The 25,738-nt window shown below is 35.1% G+C and overlaps 1 protein-coding gene across 2 annotated transcripts; it reads left to right on the plus strand.

Annotated features, from left to right (window-relative positions):
* The first annotated feature begins 295 nt into the window (after window positions 1-295).
* AZI2 (5-azacytidine induced 2) lies at window positions 296-24,073 on the plus strand. 2 transcript variants are annotated; one of them, XM_015132273.3, is made up of 9 exons: window positions 296-777; window positions 5,122-5,206; window positions 6,069-6,289; window positions 8,071-8,193; window positions 8,656-8,755; window positions 9,740-9,888; window positions 14,218-14,276; window positions 19,706-19,824; window positions 21,948-24,073. In XM_015132273.3, the coding sequence occupies exons 3-9, from the start codon at window positions 6,074-6,076 to the stop codon at window positions 22,364-22,366; spliced, it is 1,185 nt and encodes a 394-aa protein (XP_014987759.3). In that variant the 5' UTR covers window positions 296-777; window positions 5,122-5,206; window positions 6,069-6,073; the 3' UTR covers window positions 22,367-24,073.
* The last annotated feature ends 1,665 nt before the right edge of the window (window positions 24,074-25,738 follow it).

A 25,738-nucleotide genomic window follows, 5' to 3' on the forward strand; every position in this document is an offset into this window, starting at 1 on the left:
ACTCAGCCGAGCCAGCACGCACCACACGGCCCGGGGACCCCCAAAACGCCGCTGTGTGAAAAAGACGCACTAGAGGGCGCCCCTGAAAGGGGCCCCTGGCCCCACTGGTAAGGCGGCTGCTAACGCTCTTACCTAACTCCACTCGGCCTCCAACGCTCTTACCTAACTCCACTCCGCCTCCGCCTCCGCCTCCGCCTCTTGGCGTCGCGCGGCCACGCCCCGTTCCGCTGCGGAGGCTCACGGGACATGTAGTACACCGCGCGCCACTCCTGCACTTCCCCACCCCCCCACGACCGAACCTGGCTTCCCTACGCCCTCCCAGCTCTCTCGGGCCTGACTTCCGGTTTCCTCGCGCGGCCCTGGCGCCGAGCCCGTGGACGGCGGCGGCCCCTTTTCCGGCTGAGAGCTGAGCCACACTTCGAGTCCTTTCCCGCAGTGCTTCCTCTCCCACCGGCCCGTGCTGGTCCCGACGGCGGGCCTGGGTCTCGCGCGCGTATTGCTGGGTAACGGGCCTTCTCCGCGTCGGCCCAGCCCCTCCAGCCTCGGCTTGTCCCTCCTTCCAGAACATCCAGGGCTCCTGCCGAGTCAGAAGAAATGGGACTCCCTCCGCGGCGCACCCGGTGCAACTCCCTTCGCTGTGGAAGCGGCGGTGTCTTCGAAGAAACCGGAAGCCCGTGGTGACCCCTGGCGACCCGGTTTGTTTTCGGTCCGTTTCCAAACACTAAGGAATCGAAACTCGGCGGCCTTGGGGGCGGCCCTACGTAGCCTGGCTTCTGGGTGAGTGACTCGCCAGGGCCGGGTGGAGGTTAGGGATGCGGGCAATGCCGCGGCCAACCTCCGTTGCTGTTGCTGGTCCGAAGAGACACGTCATTTTTCTCTTACTCCCTCCCGCGCCCCCTCCTTTGACTAGGGAGCGGCCCACTCCTGGGCATCCCTTTCCCCAGTCACCCCCACACCCAGCTGTCCACACCCCTTCCCCTGTCACCCTCACCCCCAGCTGTCCAGGCCCTTCTTGGTCATTCACTTCTCTAATTCCTGCTTTTCTTACTGGGGCGCCTTGAGGGTTTTTTTCATTCGTTGGGACTGCCAAAGGCTTCTTTCCGATACAAATCATCGGAAAGAAAAGGGGGACGTTGGCTAGGACGGCACTCCCTGGGGCATCTGAGTAGTGAATATCGACGTCCTGCACTTGATCGAGGGCTAACAGGTATTCGTCGTTTCTCCAATGTCTAACCTGTGTACGGTATTCATTCCAGCCTTCGGCTGTTTGTTGAGTAATTAGTACTACGTGCAAGGTAAGCTAACACCCTCTACACACAAGAAACCCCAGTACTCGAAAGCGAGATAAAATCCCCAGGAAAACTCTTAATACCAATCAAACCTCAGTTGCTCCAAGACGTAATGGAAATTTGCTAAGGTAATCAAAGACAAACGTACCAGGATTGAAATTAACCGTTGCTCCTTAAGTATAGAAGGCATTTTGGTTTTTAGATTGGAATTTCAAATTGGATTGAGCAAGATCTCAAGGCACAATTTCATTTCTCTAAAAACGCCATATCTAATTGCCCAATCTTGTGATCATTCCATCATCTGTAAATTGAGAACAGTGCATCATTTACAGGATATTTACAAAATTTTAATGTGATACTGTTTGTAAGCGAGACGTCTTACGCAAATAGAAGGTTTTAATATTAAAGAGACAGCATAACACAATGGGAAATGACACTGGATTAGGTCAGAACACCAGTGTCTGAATGCTGATTTTTCCACTTACTTGACAATGGGGAAAGGCTAAACTTCCTCATTTTCCTTATCTCTGAAATAGGGGTAATACATACTCTAAGTCACCAAAGCGTAGTTTCTAAGAGTTATGGTGGCTCTGGAGTCAGCTGCCTGATTTTCATTTCTGGCTCCCCTACTTTCTAATGTTTTCATGTTTCAATTTCTCCACCTGTAATCTGAGGAGATTATTTACAACTTCGGAGGTATTACATAGATTTACTGAATGCTTATGAAGAACAAATGAGATAGTTTCTCCAGAAGATGAAGCATACTGCTTGGTGTACCATAAACACTTGGCTACTGTTAATTACCAATGCAGAACCCTGTCATGTTTATTAAGTAAAATGATGAAGTTTTTTTACAATCCGTGAAGTAACAGGACCAATCTAACTTTTTTCTTTTTTATGGCACTTATATTCAGAGTGCAAGTATAGTTGTCTTGTACTGTTAGAAAATAATTATCAGTAACACCAGTAACACTGAATTGCATTAGAGGTATTACTGTATGAAAGGAATGAAAAGAAGTAGACTGCTCTTCATACCTATGCTAACTGTGGAAGAGTCTTATGATTCAGTGCAATACAAACTGATTTCTGGACTAACACGGTTTGTTGGATAACTCAGTGAGTCATAAAAATGGAACTGAAGTTTTTCTTCATGTTGTATATAATGCCGAGTACATTTTTGGACATTTATTGAATTACAGGTCATTTTATTGCGAATGTACGCACATGAGAGATGATGTCTTGAAAAGAGGTACTCGGTGACCCGTCTTCATAAACTAGTTAGGCTATTTCCGCCCCTATTTCATTACAAATAGAGGAAGGGGAATAAGCATTGGTCTGTTCGTCTTCATAAGACTTAATCCTTGCTCCATAGTATTTCGACTGATTGTACGAAATGGGTTCGGGAATATCCTAGCTTTTCAGAGGTAGAAAGGTGATGAAAATTCTAAATATGATTTACTTCAGGAGGCAATATTGAATAAAGAGCCTACCATATAGGCCTCGATTCAAGCTTCAGTTTTGTCACATACTGCTGGTGTGAATATAGGCAATTTATCTCACCTCTTTGAGCCTCAGTTTCCTCATTTATCATGGTGCTAATACCTTCCTTGCCAAGTTTGGTGTGGACTTGAGATAATGTGTGTACCATACGTTTTATGCAGCTCCTGGCATAAATGTGAATTCCCTTCTCTCTGTTTAGGTTGCCATTCTGTATTTGTATTAAACTTTTGCCTTCACAGTTTAGTAAGGTGGCATCTTAGTGATGTAGTCTAACCCTATCATTCTAGATAGGTGGGAAAATTTCGATCTAGAGAGGTAAAGCAAACTAAACTATAATCAGGGTGGCAAATCCTAGACTAGAGTCTGTGTTTCTGAATCCTGGGCAAGTGTTCTTTATGACATAGTTATGCCTTGTCCATATTCTTCTTAGGATAAGCAGAATCCCTTTTGTATTGCCTCTCCAAATGTTGTATTAAGACCATAGACTTAGAAGACAGCTTATTTGGGTTCACGTCTCACCGTAGTCACTGATTAGCTGTGTAGCTATAGGTAAGGTATTTAACTTTTCTAAGACTTTGTTCATAACAGTACTTAGCTAAGTGGTAGAAAAATGCATGTGACTGGAAGTTAGCAAGCTGTGAAGGTGTAAGTACAGTAAGTACAGTACAATGAAAATAACCATTTTCTTCACGTAAGAATACAGTCTTAAGAGACATTTGCTCTTTTGTGGCATCTTCTTTGAAAACCACTTTTTCTCCCCGTTCCCTCAGACCTCCATAGCGTTCTGTTGTTTCAAATTTATTACCTACCTTTATGGTATAATAATTATTTTTCTGCACAACTCTGCCTCTCACTCTGGGTTTTCCTTGCTGTGTAAATGATTGTTTCATGATAAAAATGAACAAGTAAATCACAGCTGAGCTAGTTAGAACTTTCTGTAAAACAGAGGTGCATGAGCCCTAATCTTTAAAATACACAAACTGCAGGATATCTGTTTTTGACTTTGTAGAGCAGTTTATGTTATTTCTTGTTTTCAGCTGTCTTTAGAAAAAATCCACATCGAATAAATTCTGCCCATTGGGTTGAGTATTAAATTATTTAAGTCAAACATCTATGGACACAATTTTACCTCTCCTTAAACCAAACTGCATTCTACCGCTTACCTAGCCATCTAATGCTTATTTAACTTGCTCTCCTTTTAAGGGGAGAGTGTGTGTGTGTGTAAGAGTCTTTCTTATATGAAGATATATATGCATACTTTCAGTTTGCCATATGAGAAAAACCTGTACTTTTCTTTTGAAAGGAAATAACGGGAGTTTCAGCTAGCAAGAGCATGACAGGAATATGTTTTCTCTTATTTTGGAATATCATTAAATCTGGAGACTGAAAAGTAAACTCTTTTAGAGGAAGAAAACTTAAACTTTTCATCATTGGGAGCAAATACAGCTTGCATCAGAAGCAGCATGAGTTAATTATGGTTCTGAGAATCTGCCACTTTTTTGGTATACTGTAGGTAGCATAGTATATTCTTGTTCTTGGACTTTATTGAAAAACTGGGAAAGATTGTACCTTAAGAGTGGGAATTGTCCTGTGTGGTTAGAAAATGTTAAATTGATGTTAGTGAAGATTGACTAGATGGCAGGTTTTACCTACTCAAGACTTGTAGCGTACACATTGATTTTAACCTGCCTTGCTTTTTCCTAGATGCAAATTGCTTAGGTGCTCCCAAGTGTTGCTTTAGTTGACAATTGGAAGTTTTTAGTTGTACAATTAGAAAAGCAAAAATACAATGATATAAGACCAGACCCAGAAAAACACAAAACCTTTTGTTGGTATTCCTGTGGTCTGAAATAAGGCAAAAGAAATGTTATGGGCATTAGTTGATACGAGAAGGGAGATTAGACATTTTGGAAGAAAGCAGGCGTAGTGAAACGGGTTGGAAACAAGGCTGTATTTAAATTGTCTATGTTTACATCTCAACTGTCCACTTACTATGTTACTTTGGAAAAAATACTTAAATTCCTCTTACCTCAGTTTCTTCATCTATAATGTTCTTGAACAGTGACTGATGTTAGTAAGTAACCAAGTTTTATTTCAAACAAGGGATAGTTAAAAACTCACTTTCTAGTAATAATTACTGACCTAAGATACATGAAATTCAATTGATAATCTTTCTTTAGAATGTTATATTTAGTTTTTTATTTTAAACTAAAAAATATTTAAAAGGACTTTTTGGGTTCTTTTGCATGATCTAAAGTGCCTCTTATTCTGTTTTTCCCAGGAGGTCTTAAAAGGTTTTAGCCACAATTTCTCCTTCCATCATGTTTTTCAGGAACATAACTCTCAGAGAAGTAATGCTGAACCTAACAGCAAACGTAGATGTTCAGAGCAAGTCAGTTTTTCGTTAAACAATGAAGGTAACTAGCCTCTTAGGTTTTGAAGTCAGAGTTTGATTTGAATCCTACTGTACCCACTCTTCATTCAGTAATCAGTATTTATTGAGCAATTTTTACACAGTGATGAGATGGGGACACAATGATGGGCAAAACAGACATAGCCTCTGCCCTCACAGAGCTTAACATTCTTCTAGATTTAACGGGGCTAATCCAACTTTCTAAAACCTACCTATAAAATATAGATGATACCTATTTCATAGAATTGTTCAGATAATTGAAAGAGATAAAATAATGTAGTATATGATAGTGGGACATATTGGACACTCAAGTGTTGATTAATTTGTCTTCTAAATATACAACAAACATAACCAATTACTGGTATGGAAAGATAGAGTATGCTTTAAGACTTCTATAATATTAATATGTTGTAATGAATTATACTCAGAATTTTTGAGAAGTTATAAATTGAGAAGCTCTAAAACTTGCTACTAATAGATCTAAGTGGAAATGTTAGGAGAAGGAATATTTGGGGATGAAGTATTTTAAGAAATTTTGATTGTTTTAATGAAGCTGATATTTCAGATTTTTATAGAACATATTAACAATTATAGTTTTAAGTGGTTTATAGATATCATTTAATATTCTTAAGATTCTATGGGGTATTTGCTATTATTCCTTGTACTTTATAAATAAGGAAACTGAAGCATAGAGGTTAAGCAACTTGCCCAAAGTCAGACACTAAATGGTAGAGTTTAGAATATAACCCAGGCAGTCTGGTTTTTAAACATTGTCCTAGTATTTACATTATTCTAACTATAACTTTTTTTCCTTTTCACTTATTCAGTGAGACATTTGTCATTCATATTTTTTTTCTTTTAAACAGCTGTCATGGATGCACTGGTAGAAGATGATATCTGTATTCTGAATCATGAAAAAGCCCATAAGAGAGATACAGTGACTCCAGTTTCAATATATTCAGGAGATGAATCTGTTGCTTCCCATTTTGCTCTTGTCACTGCATATGAAGACATCAAAAAACGACTTAAGGATTCAGAGAAAGAGAACTCTTTGTTAAAGAAGAGAATAAGATTTTTGGAAGAAAAGGTAATTTTTATCTTTTACCTTCATTGTGTTTGTGACATAAGGAATAATTCAAAATATTTGAAATTTTGAATACTTTTTGTGCTGTCTTCCATGATTGTACTAAATTTCCAAGAATAACTCACTGCTAATCTGAAAACTCTGGACATTATACTTATCCTGTATTTCACGTACCATGTACTTGTACCTGTATCTGTAGGAGAGGATTTAATAACTTGGAATTATATTCCAAATATTTTTATTTCATTTTCAGGTTTACTTACCTTCATAGCTGTATGTATTTTATTCAGAATTTTCAAATCTGGGCAAAAAAAAAAAGATACACTGACAAAAGATATTAAGTATCAAAGGAGGAAGCTTCTGGAACATTGTCCAATAGGTTTAATAATGTATTTACCAGGGCTGAAATATTCACTTCAACATTCTTTCTCTTGTTTAACACATGTAATAGGAATAATGCTTTTAACTGATAGACTGATGTTTTCTGTTTACCTTTCCATGTACAATTGTGACACACCTGTTATAGAATATATAAGTAAGGTAGCTGATTCAATATAAAGCACCAATCTACTTGGCTTTATATATGAGGAATATTCTTCAGTCATCCTTTTGTTTTTGAGTTTTAAAGTTTTAACTTAGCTTAGTTTATATTTTTTCAGCTCAGGTCAGAGCATTTTTATCCTACAAAGAGCAGCTACCACAAAGGGTAAAGAATGCATTGTCCTGTATAATGGAAATTAATTATCCAAGGAAATGAATTATCCTATATAAAAAAAGCTTGAAGATGGAGCTTGGTAGAGTTTGATTCATTTTTGGTAGGAAGTAAGAGGAAAGGAGTCGGTTGTAAAATAATTATAATTTCTTTGTATTGATATGAATTATGTTTACTTTAATGTTGATTATGTACATTTGTAACATACTGGGATACAGTGAGAGAAGGTAACATTTTGGATCATGTAGCTTTATTTTAAAGTTTAGTAGAAAAACGAGATTTTATGTATAGTTAACATTGGAAATATTTCTGTACTTCATGACCAACAATCTTATTAATTCCTATTCTATAATATGAAGGATTTAATGAATTAACACGCACATCTATTTCTTAAAAAGTCAAGTATGCCTTGGCTGGGCACGGTGGCTCACAACTGTAATTCCAGCACTTTGGGAGGCCAAGGCAGGTGTATTGCCTAAGGTCAGGAGTCCGAGACCAGACTGGCCAACATGGTGAAACCCCATCTCTACTAAAAATACAAAAATTAGCAGGGCGTGGTGGTGCGCCTATAATCCCAGCTCGTCAGAAGCTGAGGCAGGACAATCACTTGAACCTGGGAGGCAGAGGTTGCAGTGAGCTGAGATCGCCCCATTGTACTCCAGCCTGGGCAACAAGAGTGAAACTCAGTCTCGGAAAAAAAAAAAAAGTCAAGTATGCCCTAAGGTGCTGCTTTTTCTCCTGAAAATTAGATACTTTTAATTTGAAAAACATCTAAGCACTGTGCATCACATCTATACTCTGTTATAGTTATGATTTAATGTGATAAAACAGATACCATGAATTATAAAATACTGATTAGGTAAAAGCATAGAAAACTTCAAAAAATATTCTGCACATTTTTGCTTTCTTTGTAAAGATTAATTGTGTGGAAATGAAATACTCACCTAATGAATCCAGGCTTTATCCCCTTATTACAACAATTCAAGTAAGATATGGAGCCATCAGAACACTGACTTATTTTTTATCTGTAGAATACTCTCTTAAGCTTTCTCTTTTAATTTCATACCATTAGCTAATAGCTCGATTTGATGAAGAAACAAGTTCCGTGGGACGAGAACAAGTAAATAAGGCCTATCATGCATATCGAGAGGTTTGCATTGATAGAGATAATTTGAAGAGCAAACTGGACAAAATGGTAAGTTGGTTTGAAAAGAATGACATCTGTATTTTGGAAATGAATTTTCTCCTTCAAGAGGTTTAAAATTAGAAGTAAGTTAAATATTCACATTTAGTAATTAAAATTTTGTATATATGCTCAAGGCAAAATGGAAATTTTAGTAATATTTTAACTTATTTTTATGTAAAATATTTAGTATGTAATGATGTTTAGGACTTAAATATGTCTAACACCACTGACTTACTTTGAAAAATTATGACGTGGTAGATTTAGTCTTTTTTTTTTTTTTTTAAGCCAGTGAATAATGATGTCCTAAATTAGAAAAAGAAAAAAAGAGATTTCTGAGAAACTGAGTTCATTTTCTCACCTTGCTTTTAAAGACAAGAATGTGTTTTTTTCAATATCTACCTGAAAATTGCAATATAATACCATCGTGTAGATTTTATTGAATGTAATTTGGCATTTTCCCTACTTAACTAGAATAAAGACAACTCTGAATCTTTGAAAGTATTGAATGAGCAGCTACAATCTAAAGAAGTAGAACTCCTCCAGCTGAGGACAGAGGTGGAAACTCAGCAGGGTATGCCAGTTACTTGTTATAAGTATTCCAACAGAATTAGCATATTTTTCCATTTATTTGTAATATCAACAGTTTTCTGTATCCATATGCTAAGACCTTATTTTTTACCTTTTAAGTTTATGTTAATTTCTCTGTTCTACCTTCACATAATATCAACTTCCTTTAACTTTTCCTTAGCTATATATTGCACTTTTCCTAGAGAAAGTGTGATGGTTTTTATTCAGGTCTAGGTTGTGATGAAGCAGAAGAGGAAGAGAGTAGAAGCGCAGGAGCAAGCAGCAGAAGTGAAATCACCTAGCCCGTTGGTTGTCCCGGCTTCTCTTTCTTACTGAGCATCTTGCCCACAGTTAAACACGCTGCTGTGGAGTTGTTACAATTTCTTTTTCTTTCCGAAGGTTGTTAAAAGGTGCAGATGAAATGTTGGGGTGGAAAGTTGGATCTGGGGCATATGGATGAATATAGCCTGTTCCCGTGAATATTCGTTCTGATGAGACAAGCTAAGAGTGGGCCTCTGAGAGACCTTTTGATAGGAGATTGAGATGCAGTATCCAGTTGTATTGAGTTTCTGCAGTGGAATGTTTAAGGATAAATTGTTTTGACATCATACTCTGAGCTTGTTGGTCAAACTTCGTATTCTCTGAGAGGACTAGATGGAATGATTAGCTGAGCCTCAGTTTTTCAGTTTATTATTTTTGTCACTGTTTTAACCTTATGTAGAATATTGATCTGTCTGCAATTTTAGCACATGCTTGATTTTAATGTAGTTGTCTTTAGAAATTCTAAAACAAGATTGCTAGATTTCTTACTCTCCTTAGCATAGATACTTGAAAGTATTAATAATTACTGTTTTTAAAAAACTATTGATCATATATGTTTTATGATAGTTTTTCTGTTATCTACATTTTACCAGAGTAACCTATTTTTAATAATTGCAATCAATGTGGAAGGAAAAGATAACAATTCCATTGTCCATCCTTTTTGTAGTGATGAGGAATTTAAATACACCTTCATCAAACTGGGAGGTGGAAAAGTTGAGCTGTGACCTGAAGATCCATGGCTTGGAACAAGAGCTGGAACTAATGAGAAAAGAATGTAGCGATCTCAAAATAGAACTACAGAAAGCCAAACAGACGGTATTACAGAATTACTAAATCGAGAAATTCAGTGTTCTTTGTACATCATATGTAGGATTTATAACTAAGTATGTATTAAACCATAGCGTTAAAATAAATTATAATTACTTAGAGAATAAAAAAATTCTTGTTTATCTACCTCTTTAAGCATTTCTGCTAAAATTTGACATGCCATATACTTTTAGTCTGTCACAAAATTAAACAATTTTGTTGTTTAAAAGGTTGATTTTTAGTAAGCTTATTAGTTTATTATAACTGTTCTTTCAGACTCTTTCCTTCAATTTCCTTAAGTTATTTTTTTCTCTGTAAAGTTTAAAGAGTACTCAGGTTTTAAGTCCTATATTATTTTACTTAATAGTTTCATTAATTTATATATCATAAGGGACAACTCAAGTTTTAGAATTAAACAAAACAACATGACCAACAAAGAAAACATGACAGAGCTTACTTATTTTCAAAAGACTAATACTTTGGGGCATCTTTAACTACCAGCAAATAGCTGAGAATTTAAGAATTGGAAACAATAACAAAAACCTGCTAAATTGCTGAAGTGTGTTTAGCCTGAAGTCAACCACTAAAACAAGCTGCCTCTTAGGTCCTCACTAAGAGTCTATTTGCCCAATATTTTACACGAGGTTCTAACAAGCTTGGATCTATGTTTTCAGACGTCATGACAGTGTTGAGATTAAAAGAAGAAATGATAAAGTAGCAAAGTAGTGTGACAGCAGTGCACCAAATGCAGATTTTAAATAATTATTACAAGACATTGAAAAGCTTAGTAGTCTGGAGCAAATAGCCATTTTATGCATTCATGTGTCTCAAACTAAGGTATAACCAGTTACATAATTGTTTCTGCACTCAACCATTTTGCCTACGAAAGCATTCTAACACTATCGAGGAATTGTGTTTCTTATTTCTTGTTCCTCTGGGATACTGCCACCTGAAAGGGGAACTCCATCCCATACTTCCTGACTGCTTTCCAGATTCTGCCCTGAATCTCAAGTGTTCTTAGATGGAGCTGATACTTCTTTCTTCTGTAATGTAGTTTTTATGAGAGGTGACCACTCGATAAGAATGAGCCAGACATTGAGAATAATATAGCACTCTGCCTAGTCCTTGGCCAAATGAATTCCTCTGAAATGGGCAATGAGAACTCACTTTGGCACCCCCATCCCTGATAAAAGGGAAACACTACAAAAATTATTGTCATCTCCCGCTAGAGCCAAAGTGGTTGTTTTTCCTACTTGACATATAAAGTTGATTGTTCCCAGCTTTGAGCTTGTGGCCACGCACCACAATTCCTTCAAAGACTCAGCATCCTTGTTCCACAGATCAGTTACTGTCACCACTGAGAAGCCTCTTTTCAAAAGATGGGTCTACAAGAAAGGATATGCACCTTGAAGTTCTGAATTATAATTGTCAGTATTTATATTCTGTTTGAAAGGAAATAATTTGATAGCCTTTATACGTGATGGATATTTTGTTGTAGTGTAGGAAGCAGTACCATGGAATCGGAAACTTAGCTCTGAATTTTGGTGTTGCTTATTAACTGTAACATTAGGAACACCATTTTACTTTTTGGAAGTTGTTTTCTGTAAAGTAGACATTAAATACTTTTTTTCATGAAGGTTAAATTAGTGTATGTAAAGCAGTTATTAGGGCCTTTAGACGTCTTCTAAACCAACTTTATTTACTGATCTAGTATCTCTTTTACTTCTTTGGCCCTAGAGTCTGTACTTCTCACAGGATCAACTGTTTCTGAATATAAATGGCTAGAATATTAGGGGACACAGTTTTATTCTCCTGATCAAACATGACTGTCATGCTCACAGGACTTAGTATATTAATCACAGCTAGTTAGCATAGTGGCCGTTATATAGTATGTTCAGTAGATAAATGCTTTTTTAAAAAATTTGATTAGAGTAATCCAGAAGGTCAGTATTTTTAGGTATTTATATGTATTGAAATTTCTATTCTTAGCATTTTAGTTATTATTTTCCACTAGATGGTGCTAGGGAATAAATTTGCTTTTAGTTCAAATTCATCTGTCATAAGTAACCAAATCACAGAAACAGACTTCTAGAGGTAGAAGAAATCACTTTCTTTAAATGATGACTAAATTATGTCTGAGAGACAAGAAACTTTTAATAGTTAAGATGAGTTAAGAGAGGAATATTGAAAAGGCAATATTTATAAGATGGCCCCCACCTTCACAGGCATTTATTAGGGGTAGGGTGAGGCTGTGAAGTTAAAAAGGGCTTACTCAAACTAAAATAAATGAACAAAGAAGAGGAAGAGTGGAAATAACAGTTTATCAAGGGTTCCGAGTTGAAATCTTGATGCATACTTGCAAATCTTCTTTCAATGATGTTGCTGGCCAGAGTCCTCTTGGATACACGAATCTGAGAGGAAGCCAAGGAGAGAAATTTATGTTCACAATACTCTAGCCATATTACTCTAGCTCACATTACTCTAGCCATATTAACAAATTTTTTTTTTTTAAGATGACACTTTCAGTGAAGCATTTTATAAAACCTTCTGAAGTATGTAATAGCATCCTACATGGATATAGTAGTGGTTTTTTTTGTTTGGGGTTTTTTTTTTTTTTTAAGTGTTTAGTGAGGGAATTCAGTTCATTAGTATGTCATGTTAGTGAGGTTACAGGGGCAGTTTCCACTATGGGCTTTTTAGACTTTCTGTGTCCCCTAATATTCCAGCCATTTATATTCAGAACAGTTGATCCTGTGAGAAATACAGACTCTAGGGCCAAAGAAGTAAAAGAGATACTGGATCAGTAAAATCAAGTTGGTTTAGAAGACGTCTGAAATCCCTAATAGCAGTAGCCCAGTTAGAGATTCACAGTGTGCTGTCGTATGTTAAAGGTTCTGCTGTAGTATAGAAACCTATATAACTTGAACATTGTTTCCCAAGATTTCGTAGCCATGGGCTTCACCTGATATGAAACTCCCACATCATATGGCACTAGTTGGGGAACAGATGCATTATCACCTTTAGGACATAGGCAGTCTATTACTAGCAACAAAAGCGTCTGAATACTAGATACAGTCCCTATGAGCTTACTGCTGATGTACATTAGAGTCTCTGAATTGTTAGATAGTAGTTGGAAAAACATTTTCCCACTCAAACTGTCAAATTTTTTATATTGTTGGCTTTAAAAATGAAGATTTTCAATGAACATGTATGCGTAAGTATATACTAATTTTTTAAAAAGATTTTAATTGATGATATGAAGATACTATAAGTGATCTGATCAGATTCCATTATTTCCTGCAAGGAACAGGAAAAACAAGGTCCAAGGATATATGTCTTGTTAATGGTCAGACCTCCCGGACCTGTGGGCCAGTTCTGGGCCAGTTCTGTTTCCCCTCTCCATGGGCTCCCTAAGATTTAATTTAACTGTTAGAGTATTAAAATCAGAGATCCAGAAATGTTTTAACTCCTGTAAGATTAGGTATTTTTCACATTTTACTCTCAAGTTCAGAGTACTTATGAAGTCCTTGTGTTGCTTTTTAATGTTTCACTGCAAATTATATAATTTAGATTGTATTAGTAAGAAATAATAAAATTAAAATTGGTATTCTGAGCTTATACTGGCCACATCTGCCAGTAGAATTAATACCTGTGGTAATCATTATTTGTTACAGATCGTTAAATGAGAATGCATTGCAAACAAGTGTGTTAGAGTTGTCTCAAACATACTAAGTCCATTGAAAAATATCTTCTGAAGGTTCTTTCTGTCACATCTGCAAACTAAATAAACTAAATTTAAAAGCATATAGGGACTTTATGATGTCCTCGCCAGGTCATTTTTAATCCATGTGGAAGGAGGAAATGTATGCTGACATTTTAAAACAGTAACCTGTTAAAATTCTGGTGTGTTTTTGGTAGTACTACAAAAAGTAAAATACCAAAAAACTTCCATTTTCCCATAGAATTCATTCACCTGTACCATAAGTAAACAGAAATGTGATAAATGTGTAATACTTTTTTGAATATAGACTTCAGATTGGTGTCTTCAGAAATATATTTTGTAAGATTACAAGGTCTTTTACAAAATGAGAGCAATTTTATTCTTTTAAAGAAAATTAAAGTATTAGCATACTTTAAATTATTGGAAGTGGTTTAGAGATATTTGTTACAGATTGGAGGTGTTTCATTAAAATTGAGTTTAAAATCCAATTTTATTCTTTGCACTTACAGATATATTCTGTAAAACCTGAAACATGTCTCTGGTAATGTAAGAGCTGAGACTAAATAAAATGTAAAAATTACAACTTTTAAACTTCCTTTTTTTTAAACAATTGACAGGATCCATATCAGGAAGACAATCTGAAGAGCAGAGATCTCCAAAAACTAAGCATTTCAAGGTATGACCATTCTTCAGCATTAAAATAATACATCGTCCTCTTCCATAAGTCACTTTGTGTAGGTCCTTAGATTTCTTTTATGACTTAACCCTAAAAACAAAAAATGGATGTTGTTTGGATACTGAATGTAACCTCTGATCACAATATATTTATAAAATAAAATTTAATTGTTAATAACAGCTTTGAATTTAAGTAGCAGAAAAATGGGATGCCTTAAACTTTCTGAACATTTAGTAATATTTTAGGTATGATTTTAGGGAACTAGCTTTGTGGAAGTATTCTGTAATACTGAATTTGTACATGAAGAATTATTCATTATCTATATACAATAACATTCCTTTGTCTTAAGAGCTTACTTGGCCGTTGTTAGTCTTTGGGATAGCATGAAATTTATTTTGTTTGTTGTTTGTTTTTTGAGACAGAGTCTCTGTAGCGCCGCCTGGAGTGCAGTGGCGCAATCATGGGATAGCATGAATTTTCAGGACTGTTCCCTCTTCCCATAAGAATAGAAGTAGCCATCAGAGTCCATATACTTTTTCAACCCTTTTTCCTCAAATACGTATCATTTTTACTTAAGTAACTTCAGTTCTGTGTTTTAAACTATCTAATAATTGTTGTTTCTACTATGTTAAGATAGCCTCTCTACATTGTTACCCTCCATCCAATAAAAAATAGTGATCTGACTTCATTGTTTTGTCATTTGGTTTCCAAAGTTTACTGACCTAAGTAAATAATGTGAATTGTGTCAGGCCAATTTCTATCAAAAACCCGCTTGAGAGAAATGATCAATTAGGAAAAACAATCTGAGGAAATGACATACAGCCATTCTTCTAGATCAGGGGTTGGCAGACTTTTTCTATAAAGTGCCGGCAGTAACTGTTTTATTCGGCTTGTGAGCTGGCAGTACAGTCTCTGTTGAAGTTATTTAACTCTGCCATTTGAACAGTACTTCAATTATGCCTTCGAATTTTATCTAAGTTTACTGCAAGGAAACTTTTTCTTTTTTTTGAAAAATGTGTCTAGTATAGTGTCCATGTAAACTATTTCTGAAAATTATCTTGTCAGTTATCTTCTTTTCTCCTGTCAACCTAGGGTTCCCCTTATTTTTCTGTATTGTCCTTTTTGTAAGCCACTTCTAATCAGCTTAGAAAGGAGTAAAGAATGAATAAATATCAGCAAGAGAGATCAAATACAGGGGCTATATAAATAGTACATTCGAAATATGTGATATAGAATGGAATTTCTGCTTCCATTCATGGGAGATTACATAATTTGGATCATATCCACTAAGAATTTCTTGAAAACCTGACTCCCCCAAAAAATACCTGTTTGAAGGCATCAGATAACTAACAGATATTAAAATCTCTCTGTGCCAGGATTTGGGGAAAGCTGTAGTCCCAAGGAGACGATTCCGTTTTCAAGGCTGCAAAGCTGTAATTGTGGCTCCAGAGTGTAATCTCGCAGTTCTTTAAAGCTCAGTATCAATTCAGAGGAGTTTTTAGAAAGAATTGCCTTAAATTCAGTTTAAAAGTTACTTTGTGTTAAATCCGTGTCAACAGATGTATGGAAAGAATTGTGTAATTACAGCGTGTCCCAGTGGCTCTCTCAGTGCTCATATACACTTGTGTGTTTTTGCAAATTGGTTTGCATTTGTATCAGGTAGACAATGTGAACTGCAAAACCAATTAGGTTTCTCTCTTCTGGTTATATATTAGAAAACTTAGAACCAAATTTGTGGCCTACTGTTGGTAAACTTTTATCATGCATTTTTATGTTAGCCTCATTCTCCACTGCATTTTGTTTTGTATTTTTCGCCTCATCATTTCCGCCTGTTTCCAGTTTATGTTCTTGTGTTTTGTTAATCTTTGTAAGTTACTTCATCCACTTTTAAGAGGAACAATTCAGATGACAGATTGGTTTACTATATTGGAGAAAGTACATAGGGATATTTCCATTAAACCATTAACTAAAAGTTTAGATATTTTTAAGGAATAATTTTCAGTTATTTGGATAGCTTGCTTTTTGGGAACTCTCCTTTTTTGTATTTCTTCCATCATATTGCCAGGCAAATGAGGTAGTATACTGATTTGTAAGACAGAGTGAACCTTTTAATTACTGGAGGCCTTTTGTATGATACTCCTTGTATAAAACATCGTTTAACAATAATAACCCTATCAGAAATTTAACCAGTGTCTTCCCAGTTCCTGTTTTGATTTTGGCTTTAGGTTGATTGCTTTAGTTTTTAAACCAGATCTAGATATGGAGTCACTGTACTTCTTTTATTCATCATCTGTAAACTTATATTGTGGAACTGTGTTACAGATGACTTCCTAAAATGTAAATTCCAGGTTTAGAAAAAAAAAAAAGATAAGTGTTTTTCAAGCTCTTCTGTGTTTCCTTAGTGCTATGAAATTTTATTAGCTATAATAAGCATTGTAAAAATATGGAATAAGAAAGAACATACCAATAGCAGAGTGCATTACACACAATAAGGGTAAGTATGGTTTCTTAGAACTTTGGGTTGCAGTGTGAAATGATTCTTGCTGTGCCTTGCAATAAAAAATGAAAGCCACTTGTTTGGGGGGAACCACAGTTCTCAAAATACACACTTTTAAGTCTATAACTCTTGGCTAAGAATATCCCATAGTTTAATTCTACTGTGGTGATGGAGGATGTAATAGTTCAGTAAATTTTCAAATGCTAAAGAAAAATATGTATGGCTGAAGCAGAAACTCAAGTAAGTGGATTTCTCTTATACAAGGAATAGTTATTTCTGTATTAAAGAGTTCCAGATATAGTGTCAATTAAGAAAATGGCTTTTAGATGTTACACTTTGTAAGCAGGACATGTACTCCCTCCTTCAGTTGTGGACAAGCAGGTTTCATTTAAAAGTCAGAGATGTGAAGTTTTATACTGAGAAGTATAAAACTTATACTGAGAAGATTGTGTTGGCAATCAGCATATTGTAGGTGTGTGATAATTGATGATGATATGAAAAATGTTACTCTAAAAGGGCAGTGATCAGTCATCAGACCTGGTAAGTGAAAAAAAGCTTTAAACAGCAACATGGCAGACTGCAGTAGACTTCTCAACCCATTTCCTCGTGTGTAAAATGAGGTTACCCACTTTACCAAGTTGGTGTGACAATGTGGTGAAGTGCCTAATATTAGTGCTCAGCCATTGTTATTTGTGCTTCATCTGTTTTTAGAGTTATCATTTGAGAAGCTTCAGTGTTACATTTCAATATTTTAAGTAGTTGTATAAGTTCTTTATAGACAACAGTATACATTAATAGCATTTTGCTTGTGGTGGCATTTAAAGCAAAACTTAACTAAAGTTTATACTCCCAATTGAGGAACTGTGGTGAGGATAGGAGGGTCCACAATCTATATATTGTCTTTGAAATACCTAGATAAGAGGTTTAATTGGAAGCCTGCTAAAAATTAGGGATGACGACTTGCCTTTTCTAGTATCCTTTAAATGATGGTTTAAACATTTTATTCAAGTAGATAGAATTTAAAATAATTTTTTACACACTTTGAAGATTATAGCACTTTAATATTAACTGTAAACTGGGAAACACTAACTGCAGTTACTTTGTTATCCACAAGAGGGTGAGCTATACTTAGTAATAATTTTAGATTTGCCTATCTGTAGTTTTAAATTCAGGTTACATTAAGAGCAAAAAACAAGAAGACTACATGTGTATTAAACTCAGTGACCTAGTTTTTAACTAAACCTAAGTTTTAAGCAGTCTTCACTAAATTGAACTGAAAAGTTTGTATTAGGCACTGTAAACACCATTATTAGAATTGTTTCTCTTCTTTTCTGTGCCTAGCTGTGTATTTTAGCTCTCAGACTGTCTTCAGTATTTGCTGTTTTCTCTAAAACGGGCTCTGATTTACTGTCTCACGCCAATAATAAACTATTTTTAAGCTGTATTATTCATACCATGACTGAATGAATTAGCACATGTACAGTGTTTACACTTACTGCTATATAATGTGAATAACTCTTCGGAAAGCGTACAGAATGCCCAGAATTGTACCAAGAAACCAACAACTCTCTTCACACTTAAGACAGGTTCCTGTGTGAAACATTCATTGTAGCAAACATCTCAGATGTTTTTTGGTGAAGTAGACATGGTTAATTTTGTGAACTAATTATTTGACCCCATTCAAAACTTGCAAAAAGCCCTGTGATTTCTAATACACTACAACTTAACAAATGATGTTTACAAGAAACTAAAGCACATTTTTCTTAAAAGCAGTGTAAAGTTTATTGACAAAAAGGTATTTCACCTTACATAATTCAAAATAATTATATTTTATAGATTATATATTAAATATAAACTATATTACTTCTGTAATTTGAGATATTAGATTTCAAAAATGTTGTCCTTTTGAAGTTTAAGTGTTTATGGTAACACAAAAATTGAAGCATAAGGTGACATGTTTGTCTAGTTTGATTTCTGTACTACTAAAATTACACTAATATCTCTAAGGGGTAATAATTATTTTTTAATGCTATAAGATTATTTAGTCTTATACTTAATACTTTGTGATATTCCTGTACAACAAAATGAGAATATATGCTGAAGATTTTAATTTCATTTAGTTGGTAATTAAGCAGCAAAAAAATAATAATGAATATCCAAATATGAATGTTTAATGGAAAACAGAATCTATAAAAATTAGGTTTAAAATCACTAATTATAATTTCTTAGATAATTGAGGTAAAATACTTTTAATTATAAAAATAGGAGAGGCATTTTTGAAGTTTCCATTTCTGTTTCATATAATCCTCCCTCTCTAGCTTCTTTTTCCTTACCAGGAAATCATCTGGCTCTTCATGTCTTGTGCTGTCATGTCACATTGGTTTAGAACCAACATTATGAGACAGCCCAGTCAGACATAAAGAATGTAATACATGAAACCTAAATTTTATTTTAATGTGGACTTGGATATATATTCAGCAGTTGATATATCATTTCAATTCAGTGCCAAAACAATCAAAGGATAAATACAAATTGATCCATATTTGAATGAGTGTAACTTTACTGTTAATCAGATTTGCAAATAAAGAACATATTTCTTACTACTTACTAATTAATAGCTGCACATTATAGCCTAAAATAAAATCTCAGTTCTGAGACTCTGCAAGAAGCTCTCATCTGTTATATTTATTTTTATTATACCCTGTTTAATATCATACAGTTAATTGCTACATATCAGATGGACAGTATTATTCTTTCAAGATCTTTTCACTTATTAATGCCCTAGTTAAATATCTTTCAATTGTTTATTCAATTTACATCATCTCAAAACTAATTGGAGCAGAAATTTGATCTGCATATTTCTAAAGTTATTCCCTTTTGTCTATAAAAAAGAATGATGAGTATTAACTTTTTGTAAAAACATTGATTTCAGTGATAATATGCAGCATGCATACTGGGAACTGAAGAGAGAAATGTCTAATTTACATCTGGTGACTCAAGTACAAGCTGAACTACTAAGAAAACTGAAAACCTCAACTGCAATCAAGAAAGGCAAGTCACTGTTTACCGGAAACCACTGATTCCAGCCAAACTGCCTGAAGAGCAACTAGCTGTCGTATCTTATCAAAATCTCATCAAATGAGAGATTGATAAGCCAAAGTATATATAGTATGTTCGCAGCCTACCCATTCTCTGCTTTGGCTTCAGTCTCATACTGGTCAACTTCACACATAAAGGTGTTGCTGATGTGTTTTTTCTTCAGTACTGTATTCTTTTCCCCTTGTGGCTTTTCTCAGCCAAGTGTTGCTTATGTGTATAAGACTGAGGTGTTAAGTTTGCTCTAGTTGACCTTTTACCACAGCTACTTCATATATTTAAAAAAAAAAAAAAGACACCAAAAGCAAATTTTCATTCCAGTGCTACAGAATACACTGGAGACCTAGCTTTTTAGGTTGTTTTGAAAAAAAAAAAAAAAAAAACAAACTTTGATTCATTATTTGGGTTTTTGCATTTCTTATAAGCTTTTCTTTCCACAAAGGATATAGCTGATTACAACGAAGACTAGGTGTTCTCCCCTTATGCCCTTCAAGCAAACAATTTTCATTGCTTTGCCTTTCATATTTAACTGCTTGACTGATTGAACTTTTTGAGTTTTGTGTTAACTAGTAGTAGCTACTTTCGCCAAAGCTATTTTTATACCTTAGAGAAAAATCAGTACATTTGTACCTAGTATTACATAACAGGTATATTTCTGAAAAGTTGTGTGATACAAATTTGAATGCCCTAAAATTTACTTTTTAGAAATGAGGTAGGACTTTTTATAAAAAATAATCACCGTCTACTTTAAAATTACTTACTTATATTTCACATTGTCTTAAGAGGACACAAGGGGATTATGTCATAAATACTTGTCCTCAGGAGTGTTTATTAGTGAGGAAAAATGTTAAACTTTGGAAAGGAAAATTGAATTTAGAACTCCTTTTCATTTTTAGAGAGTTGGTTACATATAAATCAGGGAAAATAATATGGTGTTTTAGCAAGTCTAGCTTAATTTTTGGTTCACTTTGTCCTTGAGTTTTCCAGGGGCCAGAGTTATATCTGAGACCAAAGGTTGATGGTACAAATAAGATCTCTCTTTAAAGGGACTCACAAAGTAATTCTGCATTGGGTTTTCATTGTAGCTTTGTTTACATGATAAATGGAACTACCAAAGAATAGTAAAGGAGCAATGCTCTTTTCATACTTGGACATGGCTTATCCTTGTGTTCCTTCCTAGCTGATTAGTAAGGTATTTTTCAGTGCTTTGGAACGTAAGTTTTTTAGCACATTTCCTATGACAGTGGCAGGCTCAAGGTCACCACTCCTTATACAGAACTCATTGCTTTGAGGAGTACAGAGATGAGACTAGAACAACCTTTCTCCTGACCTTTGTATCACCTTTTTTCCAAAGCCAAACACTTCACTTCCAGTTCTCCTCCATCCTTATCCACCCTCCCAGGAAAAACAACGAGCTTATTTTATAATGTCGTTCAATCTGTTTATTCTAAAATTGCATGAAGTCAAGCCTTTGTTACTCTTGGCCATCCTTCTTGAGCTAAGGATAAACTTACCTTTCCACACTGGTAGGTGGAGCTGGAGGGAGAGTAGAAACCTGTATTACCAACATGCTGGCTGTGGTGAAATAATAGCTTTTAAGTAGTCTTTTTCTAGGCCATTGCATTTGTACAAAACTTGTTTTTTTGGCTAATTGAACTATCTCAGTCCCCACTGACATGTGAACAGTCTGCAACCCTTCTCCAGCTACAGTAAGAGCCAAGAACAGGATCTTTACATGTATTTTAACTGTATTAGTTTCCAACTTTAAAAAATATGTAGTTCTTCCTCTTTTAAGAGCTCTGTGGCATAGTTGGGACAGGAACTCTATATCCATCCTGCAGACAAGGAAAGACATCAGGAGCAGCTAAGAGAGAAGTATCTAAAGTCACAGGAAATTGCTGATCCAGGATTAAAACTCAGATCATCTGTCATCTCCTAGTCACAGTGCCTCAATGATCACACTAACTTGGAAATGTTAATTTCATCACCAGTTCTAGAATTCAGTCAAATTAGTGAAGTGTTACCGAATTTTATGATCACAAATGTCATCTGACATTTAGTCTGTGTTTTCTTTTTAGCCTGTGCCCCTGTAGGATGCAGTGAAGACCTTGGAAGAGACAGCACAAAACTGCACTTGATGAATTTTACTGCAACATACACAAGACATCCTCCTCTCTCACCAAATGGCAAAGCTCTTTGTCATGCCGCATCTTCCCCCTTACCAGGAGATATAAAGGTTTTATCAGAGAAAGCAGTCCTCCAGTCATGGACAGACAATGAGAGATCCATTCCTAATGATGGTACATGCTTTCAGGAACACAGTTCTTATGGCAGAAATTCTCTTTCTCTGGAAGACAATTCCTGGGTATTTCCAAGTCCTCCTAAATCAAGTGAGACGGCATTTGGGGAAACTAAAAGTAAAACTTTACCTTTACCCAACCTTCCACCACTGCATTACTTGGATCAGCATAATCAGAACTGCCTTTATAAGAATTAATTTGGAAGAGATTCACGATTTGACCATGAGGACACTACCTCTTTCAGTGGTCCTCCCAAGAAATTATTTAACAAACTGAAAGGGGATTTCGATTAAAATTTTGCAGAGTTCTTCAGTAACTATATTTGAACATACTGTACAATATTTACAAAAACCAACATAGTTGGTTTTCTAGTATGAAAGAGCACCCTCTAGCTCCATATTCTAAGAATCCGAAATACACTACTCTACTAATTAATAAGTAAACTTAAGGTGTTCTAAAAAGAGAACTCTGCCTTCGATAATTGTAAAATTTTGCCTCTCAGAAGAATGGAATTGGAGATTGTAGACGTGGTTTTACAAAGTGTGAAATGTCTAAATATCTGTTCATGAAAATAAAAGGAAACCATGTATGTTGCTTCAGATTGCATAATGGAAAAAATGGCAATGTGAACAGGTTACATTTCTGTTGGTACAATGCATAAAGATACTGAAAATATAATGAAATAAAAGCATCTTAGGTTATACCATCTTTATATGCTATTGTGTTTCAATATTTAAGATTTAAAGTGATTTTTTTAGTCACCGTGTTTTGTTGATAAAATTTTAGAATGGAAGTTTGAATTCTAAGACTTGAAACAACCTGATCATTGAAGCCAACTTTGTCCCAGTACATTCCTTAAGTCCTAATTGGGGGAAAAAAAAAAAAAAGGTGAAATAGTTGAAAACTTCTGTTAGGTGTAAACAAATGATTGTTAACCCTACACACCATTCAATTAGTAGTATAAAGAGCATCACACAGATTTCAGTCTAATCTGCCCCTTCAGTGGGCCATAATATAAACATAAATGTATGTGTGTAATGATAAAAAGTAATTTTCTTCAAAGGGACTACAACTGCTTGTGTAGACCAGCTTCTAAATTGTTAGACTTTGTGTTGAAATGTAATATATTTATTGAGAAAGTGATTTTAAATTAGAATTTTTAATCATATAAATCAAAGTTTGGGCTGTATTGATATTGTCAATCATGAAATGTCCACACACGCTTATTCTCAGTGGCCAATTACTTGTAAATAAAGAAGGAAATAACAAAGATGGCTTCACATGGAAATTTATCTAAATTCTTTCAGGGTGGAGATTTACTTGGTTCATACACCTTTTGCCTGAGTTAAAGTATTTCATGTAGGAGGACTTTATCCTTTTTGATAGACAGTTTCATATATCTTGAACTCAAAAGAGCATCTCAGATCTCTTCTACTATATTACTGAATAGCATACATACATAGACAGTGTTCACCATTCATCAGATATTTTTTTCTTTCTATTATCTTACACTTATTCAAGCTTGTCTGTGATTAATGGAATTGGTGTCAGATGCTGGAATTTATTCTGACCAATGAACATACTGACTCAGGGGAGTACAATCTCCTGCCAAGTAATAGACCCAAACCCAATATGCATAAAACAAATACAATACTCCAGGCTTTAGCTGAAGGAAGCAACTACCTGTTTGTAATAACAAAGCAGCAAAAACTATTTCTCATGTGGCTGCATAGGCTGTATATTGTATCTGATCTCTAATGTAGCTTACTGGTTTACCTTTTTTAAAACCAAAATTGGAAATTTTCCTTTGTAAAGAAAAAAAGTCTTATGAAATAATTGCTTGATTAATGTTTTGAAAAATACCAAGAAATTGTTCAATTAAAATAAATTATTTTTGTTTGAAATTGAAGTGGATGTGAAATACTGTCCTTGCCTATATATCTCAAAGTCTGGTACTAATTGTTAGTTGTTAATATGATTCATATAATAGACATTTGTTAAACCAGCTTTTGACTGGAGAAAATTATTTTCCATTTAAACAGTACAGTGATGATAGCTATCAAACAGGTGTACTAAAGTCAGTGACTGTGACAGTTTAAAGTGCTAGACATATGATGTATAAGGTTCTTTAGTAAGGAAAGATTAACCAAAATTTTTTTACCCAGCTAGAAGTTTTTAAATGTACACTTGATCATCTCTGCTCTAGGTAAAATTCAAACAAAAAAAAACAGTGGCCCATCTGTAACTTATAAATCTATTTAAAATTGAATATGTTGACTTAAACTAGCTGAAACTTGCTCTCAAGAGCTTCCTTTGAATCTTTATATTTCTTTTTATAAGGTTCAATTCAGTACATCCATAAATCGACAGAATGAAGAGAACATAAATAACAAAAAGCCACCTATTCCTTCCTCTTGCTCCCTTATTAGCTAAAGTAAAATTTACATCTGTAAGACTTATCGAGTTGCTGCCAAAATGGAACTGAATTCTTAAAAGCAGGAACGTGCCTATGTGAAACATTAGAAAACCAAAATAAATGGGAAAATTCAGACTTGAAGAACTGAATCATGTGACAACAAAGTACTGATCTTAATTCAGAAAGGCTACTTGGAGAAGGTGTATGTTAAGGGGTAAAAAGCCTGTGGGTTATCACATATTAACAGAATAATATCAACAGGCACCCATAAGCAAGCAAGACACAACTGAGGCAGATGTACCAGGTGAAAAAAATCTTCAGTATGGATACGCATGGGTATTCTGAAGCCTACAATGAATGGTTTTAGTCTTTGACATGAGGATGAACATATTATTTATATTATATAATCTAATTTGGCTTCTATGGGGAAAGCAACATATACATAAGTGAATTTTCTACATGAGGTGGGCTACTTCTGATTTTAAAGCTGTAAAATAGTCACAGATTGTGTATTTCACTAGCTTCTTAAAGTAACCTTTCCATTATCTCTAAAAACAGGTAACTTCCTGTGCTCTAGGAAATGCACCAATACCAAAGGTCAATGTGGAAATATGGGCAGGTTTGCCCCTATGCTGTGTGGTCTCTAGATTTCTGTATTTGCTTTGCTTTTGTCCGCTCTAGTAATCTTCTTCCTTTTGATCTGTGGCCTGGGAAAATGTGGTTTCTTTGTATTACAAATAAGAGTAAAATAGTTTTTTGAGTGGTTCACTCAAGAGTAAAGTATGGAACTTGAACATTTATTGATTCTTCAGTGTCCTATTTAAGTTCTTTCTTAAAAAAAAAAAAAATCTCTCAGATCTATTTCATGGGATTAGGGAAAGTTAAACCTTGTCTTAGTGGGTAGTAATTTCTATTTGTGCTTTTAATGAGGATTGTGTGAAAATATACATAAAATTTACTTATCTTGAAACTAGTTACAATGGCTGTGGAAGAGTTAACAGCTCATGGGGAAAAATAACTTTTAATATAAAAGTTCAAATTATTAAATTGGGACACAAATTTTTTATACTACTTCCTGAGTCCATTACTATGTTACAGGATGGTAATTCACTTAGAAAGGTAACTTTTCAAAATGAAAGATTAAAGGACTCAG

The sequence above is a fragment of the Macaca mulatta genome, chromosome 2 (assembly GCF_049350105.2).
Source record: "Macaca mulatta isolate MMU2019108-1 chromosome 2, T2T-MMU8v2.0, whole genome shotgun sequence".
Taxonomy (NCBI): Eukaryota; Metazoa; Chordata; class Mammalia; order Primates; family Cercopithecidae; genus Macaca; species Macaca mulatta.

Excerpts from the sequence above, each read along its gene's own strand:
- AZI2 (XM_015132273.3), top strand. The coding sequence starts at position 6,074 with ATGGATGCACTGGTAGAAGATGATATCTGTATTCTGAATCATGAAAAA. Across the intron at positions 8,194-8,655 it reads AGAGCAAACTGGACAAAATG|AATAAAGACAACTCTGAATC; the intron begins GTAAGTTGGTTT and ends CTACTTAACTAG. Across the intron at positions 14,277-19,705 it reads CAAAAACTAAGCATTTCAAG|TGATAATATGCAGCATGCAT; the intron begins GTATGACCATTC and ends CATTGATTTCAG.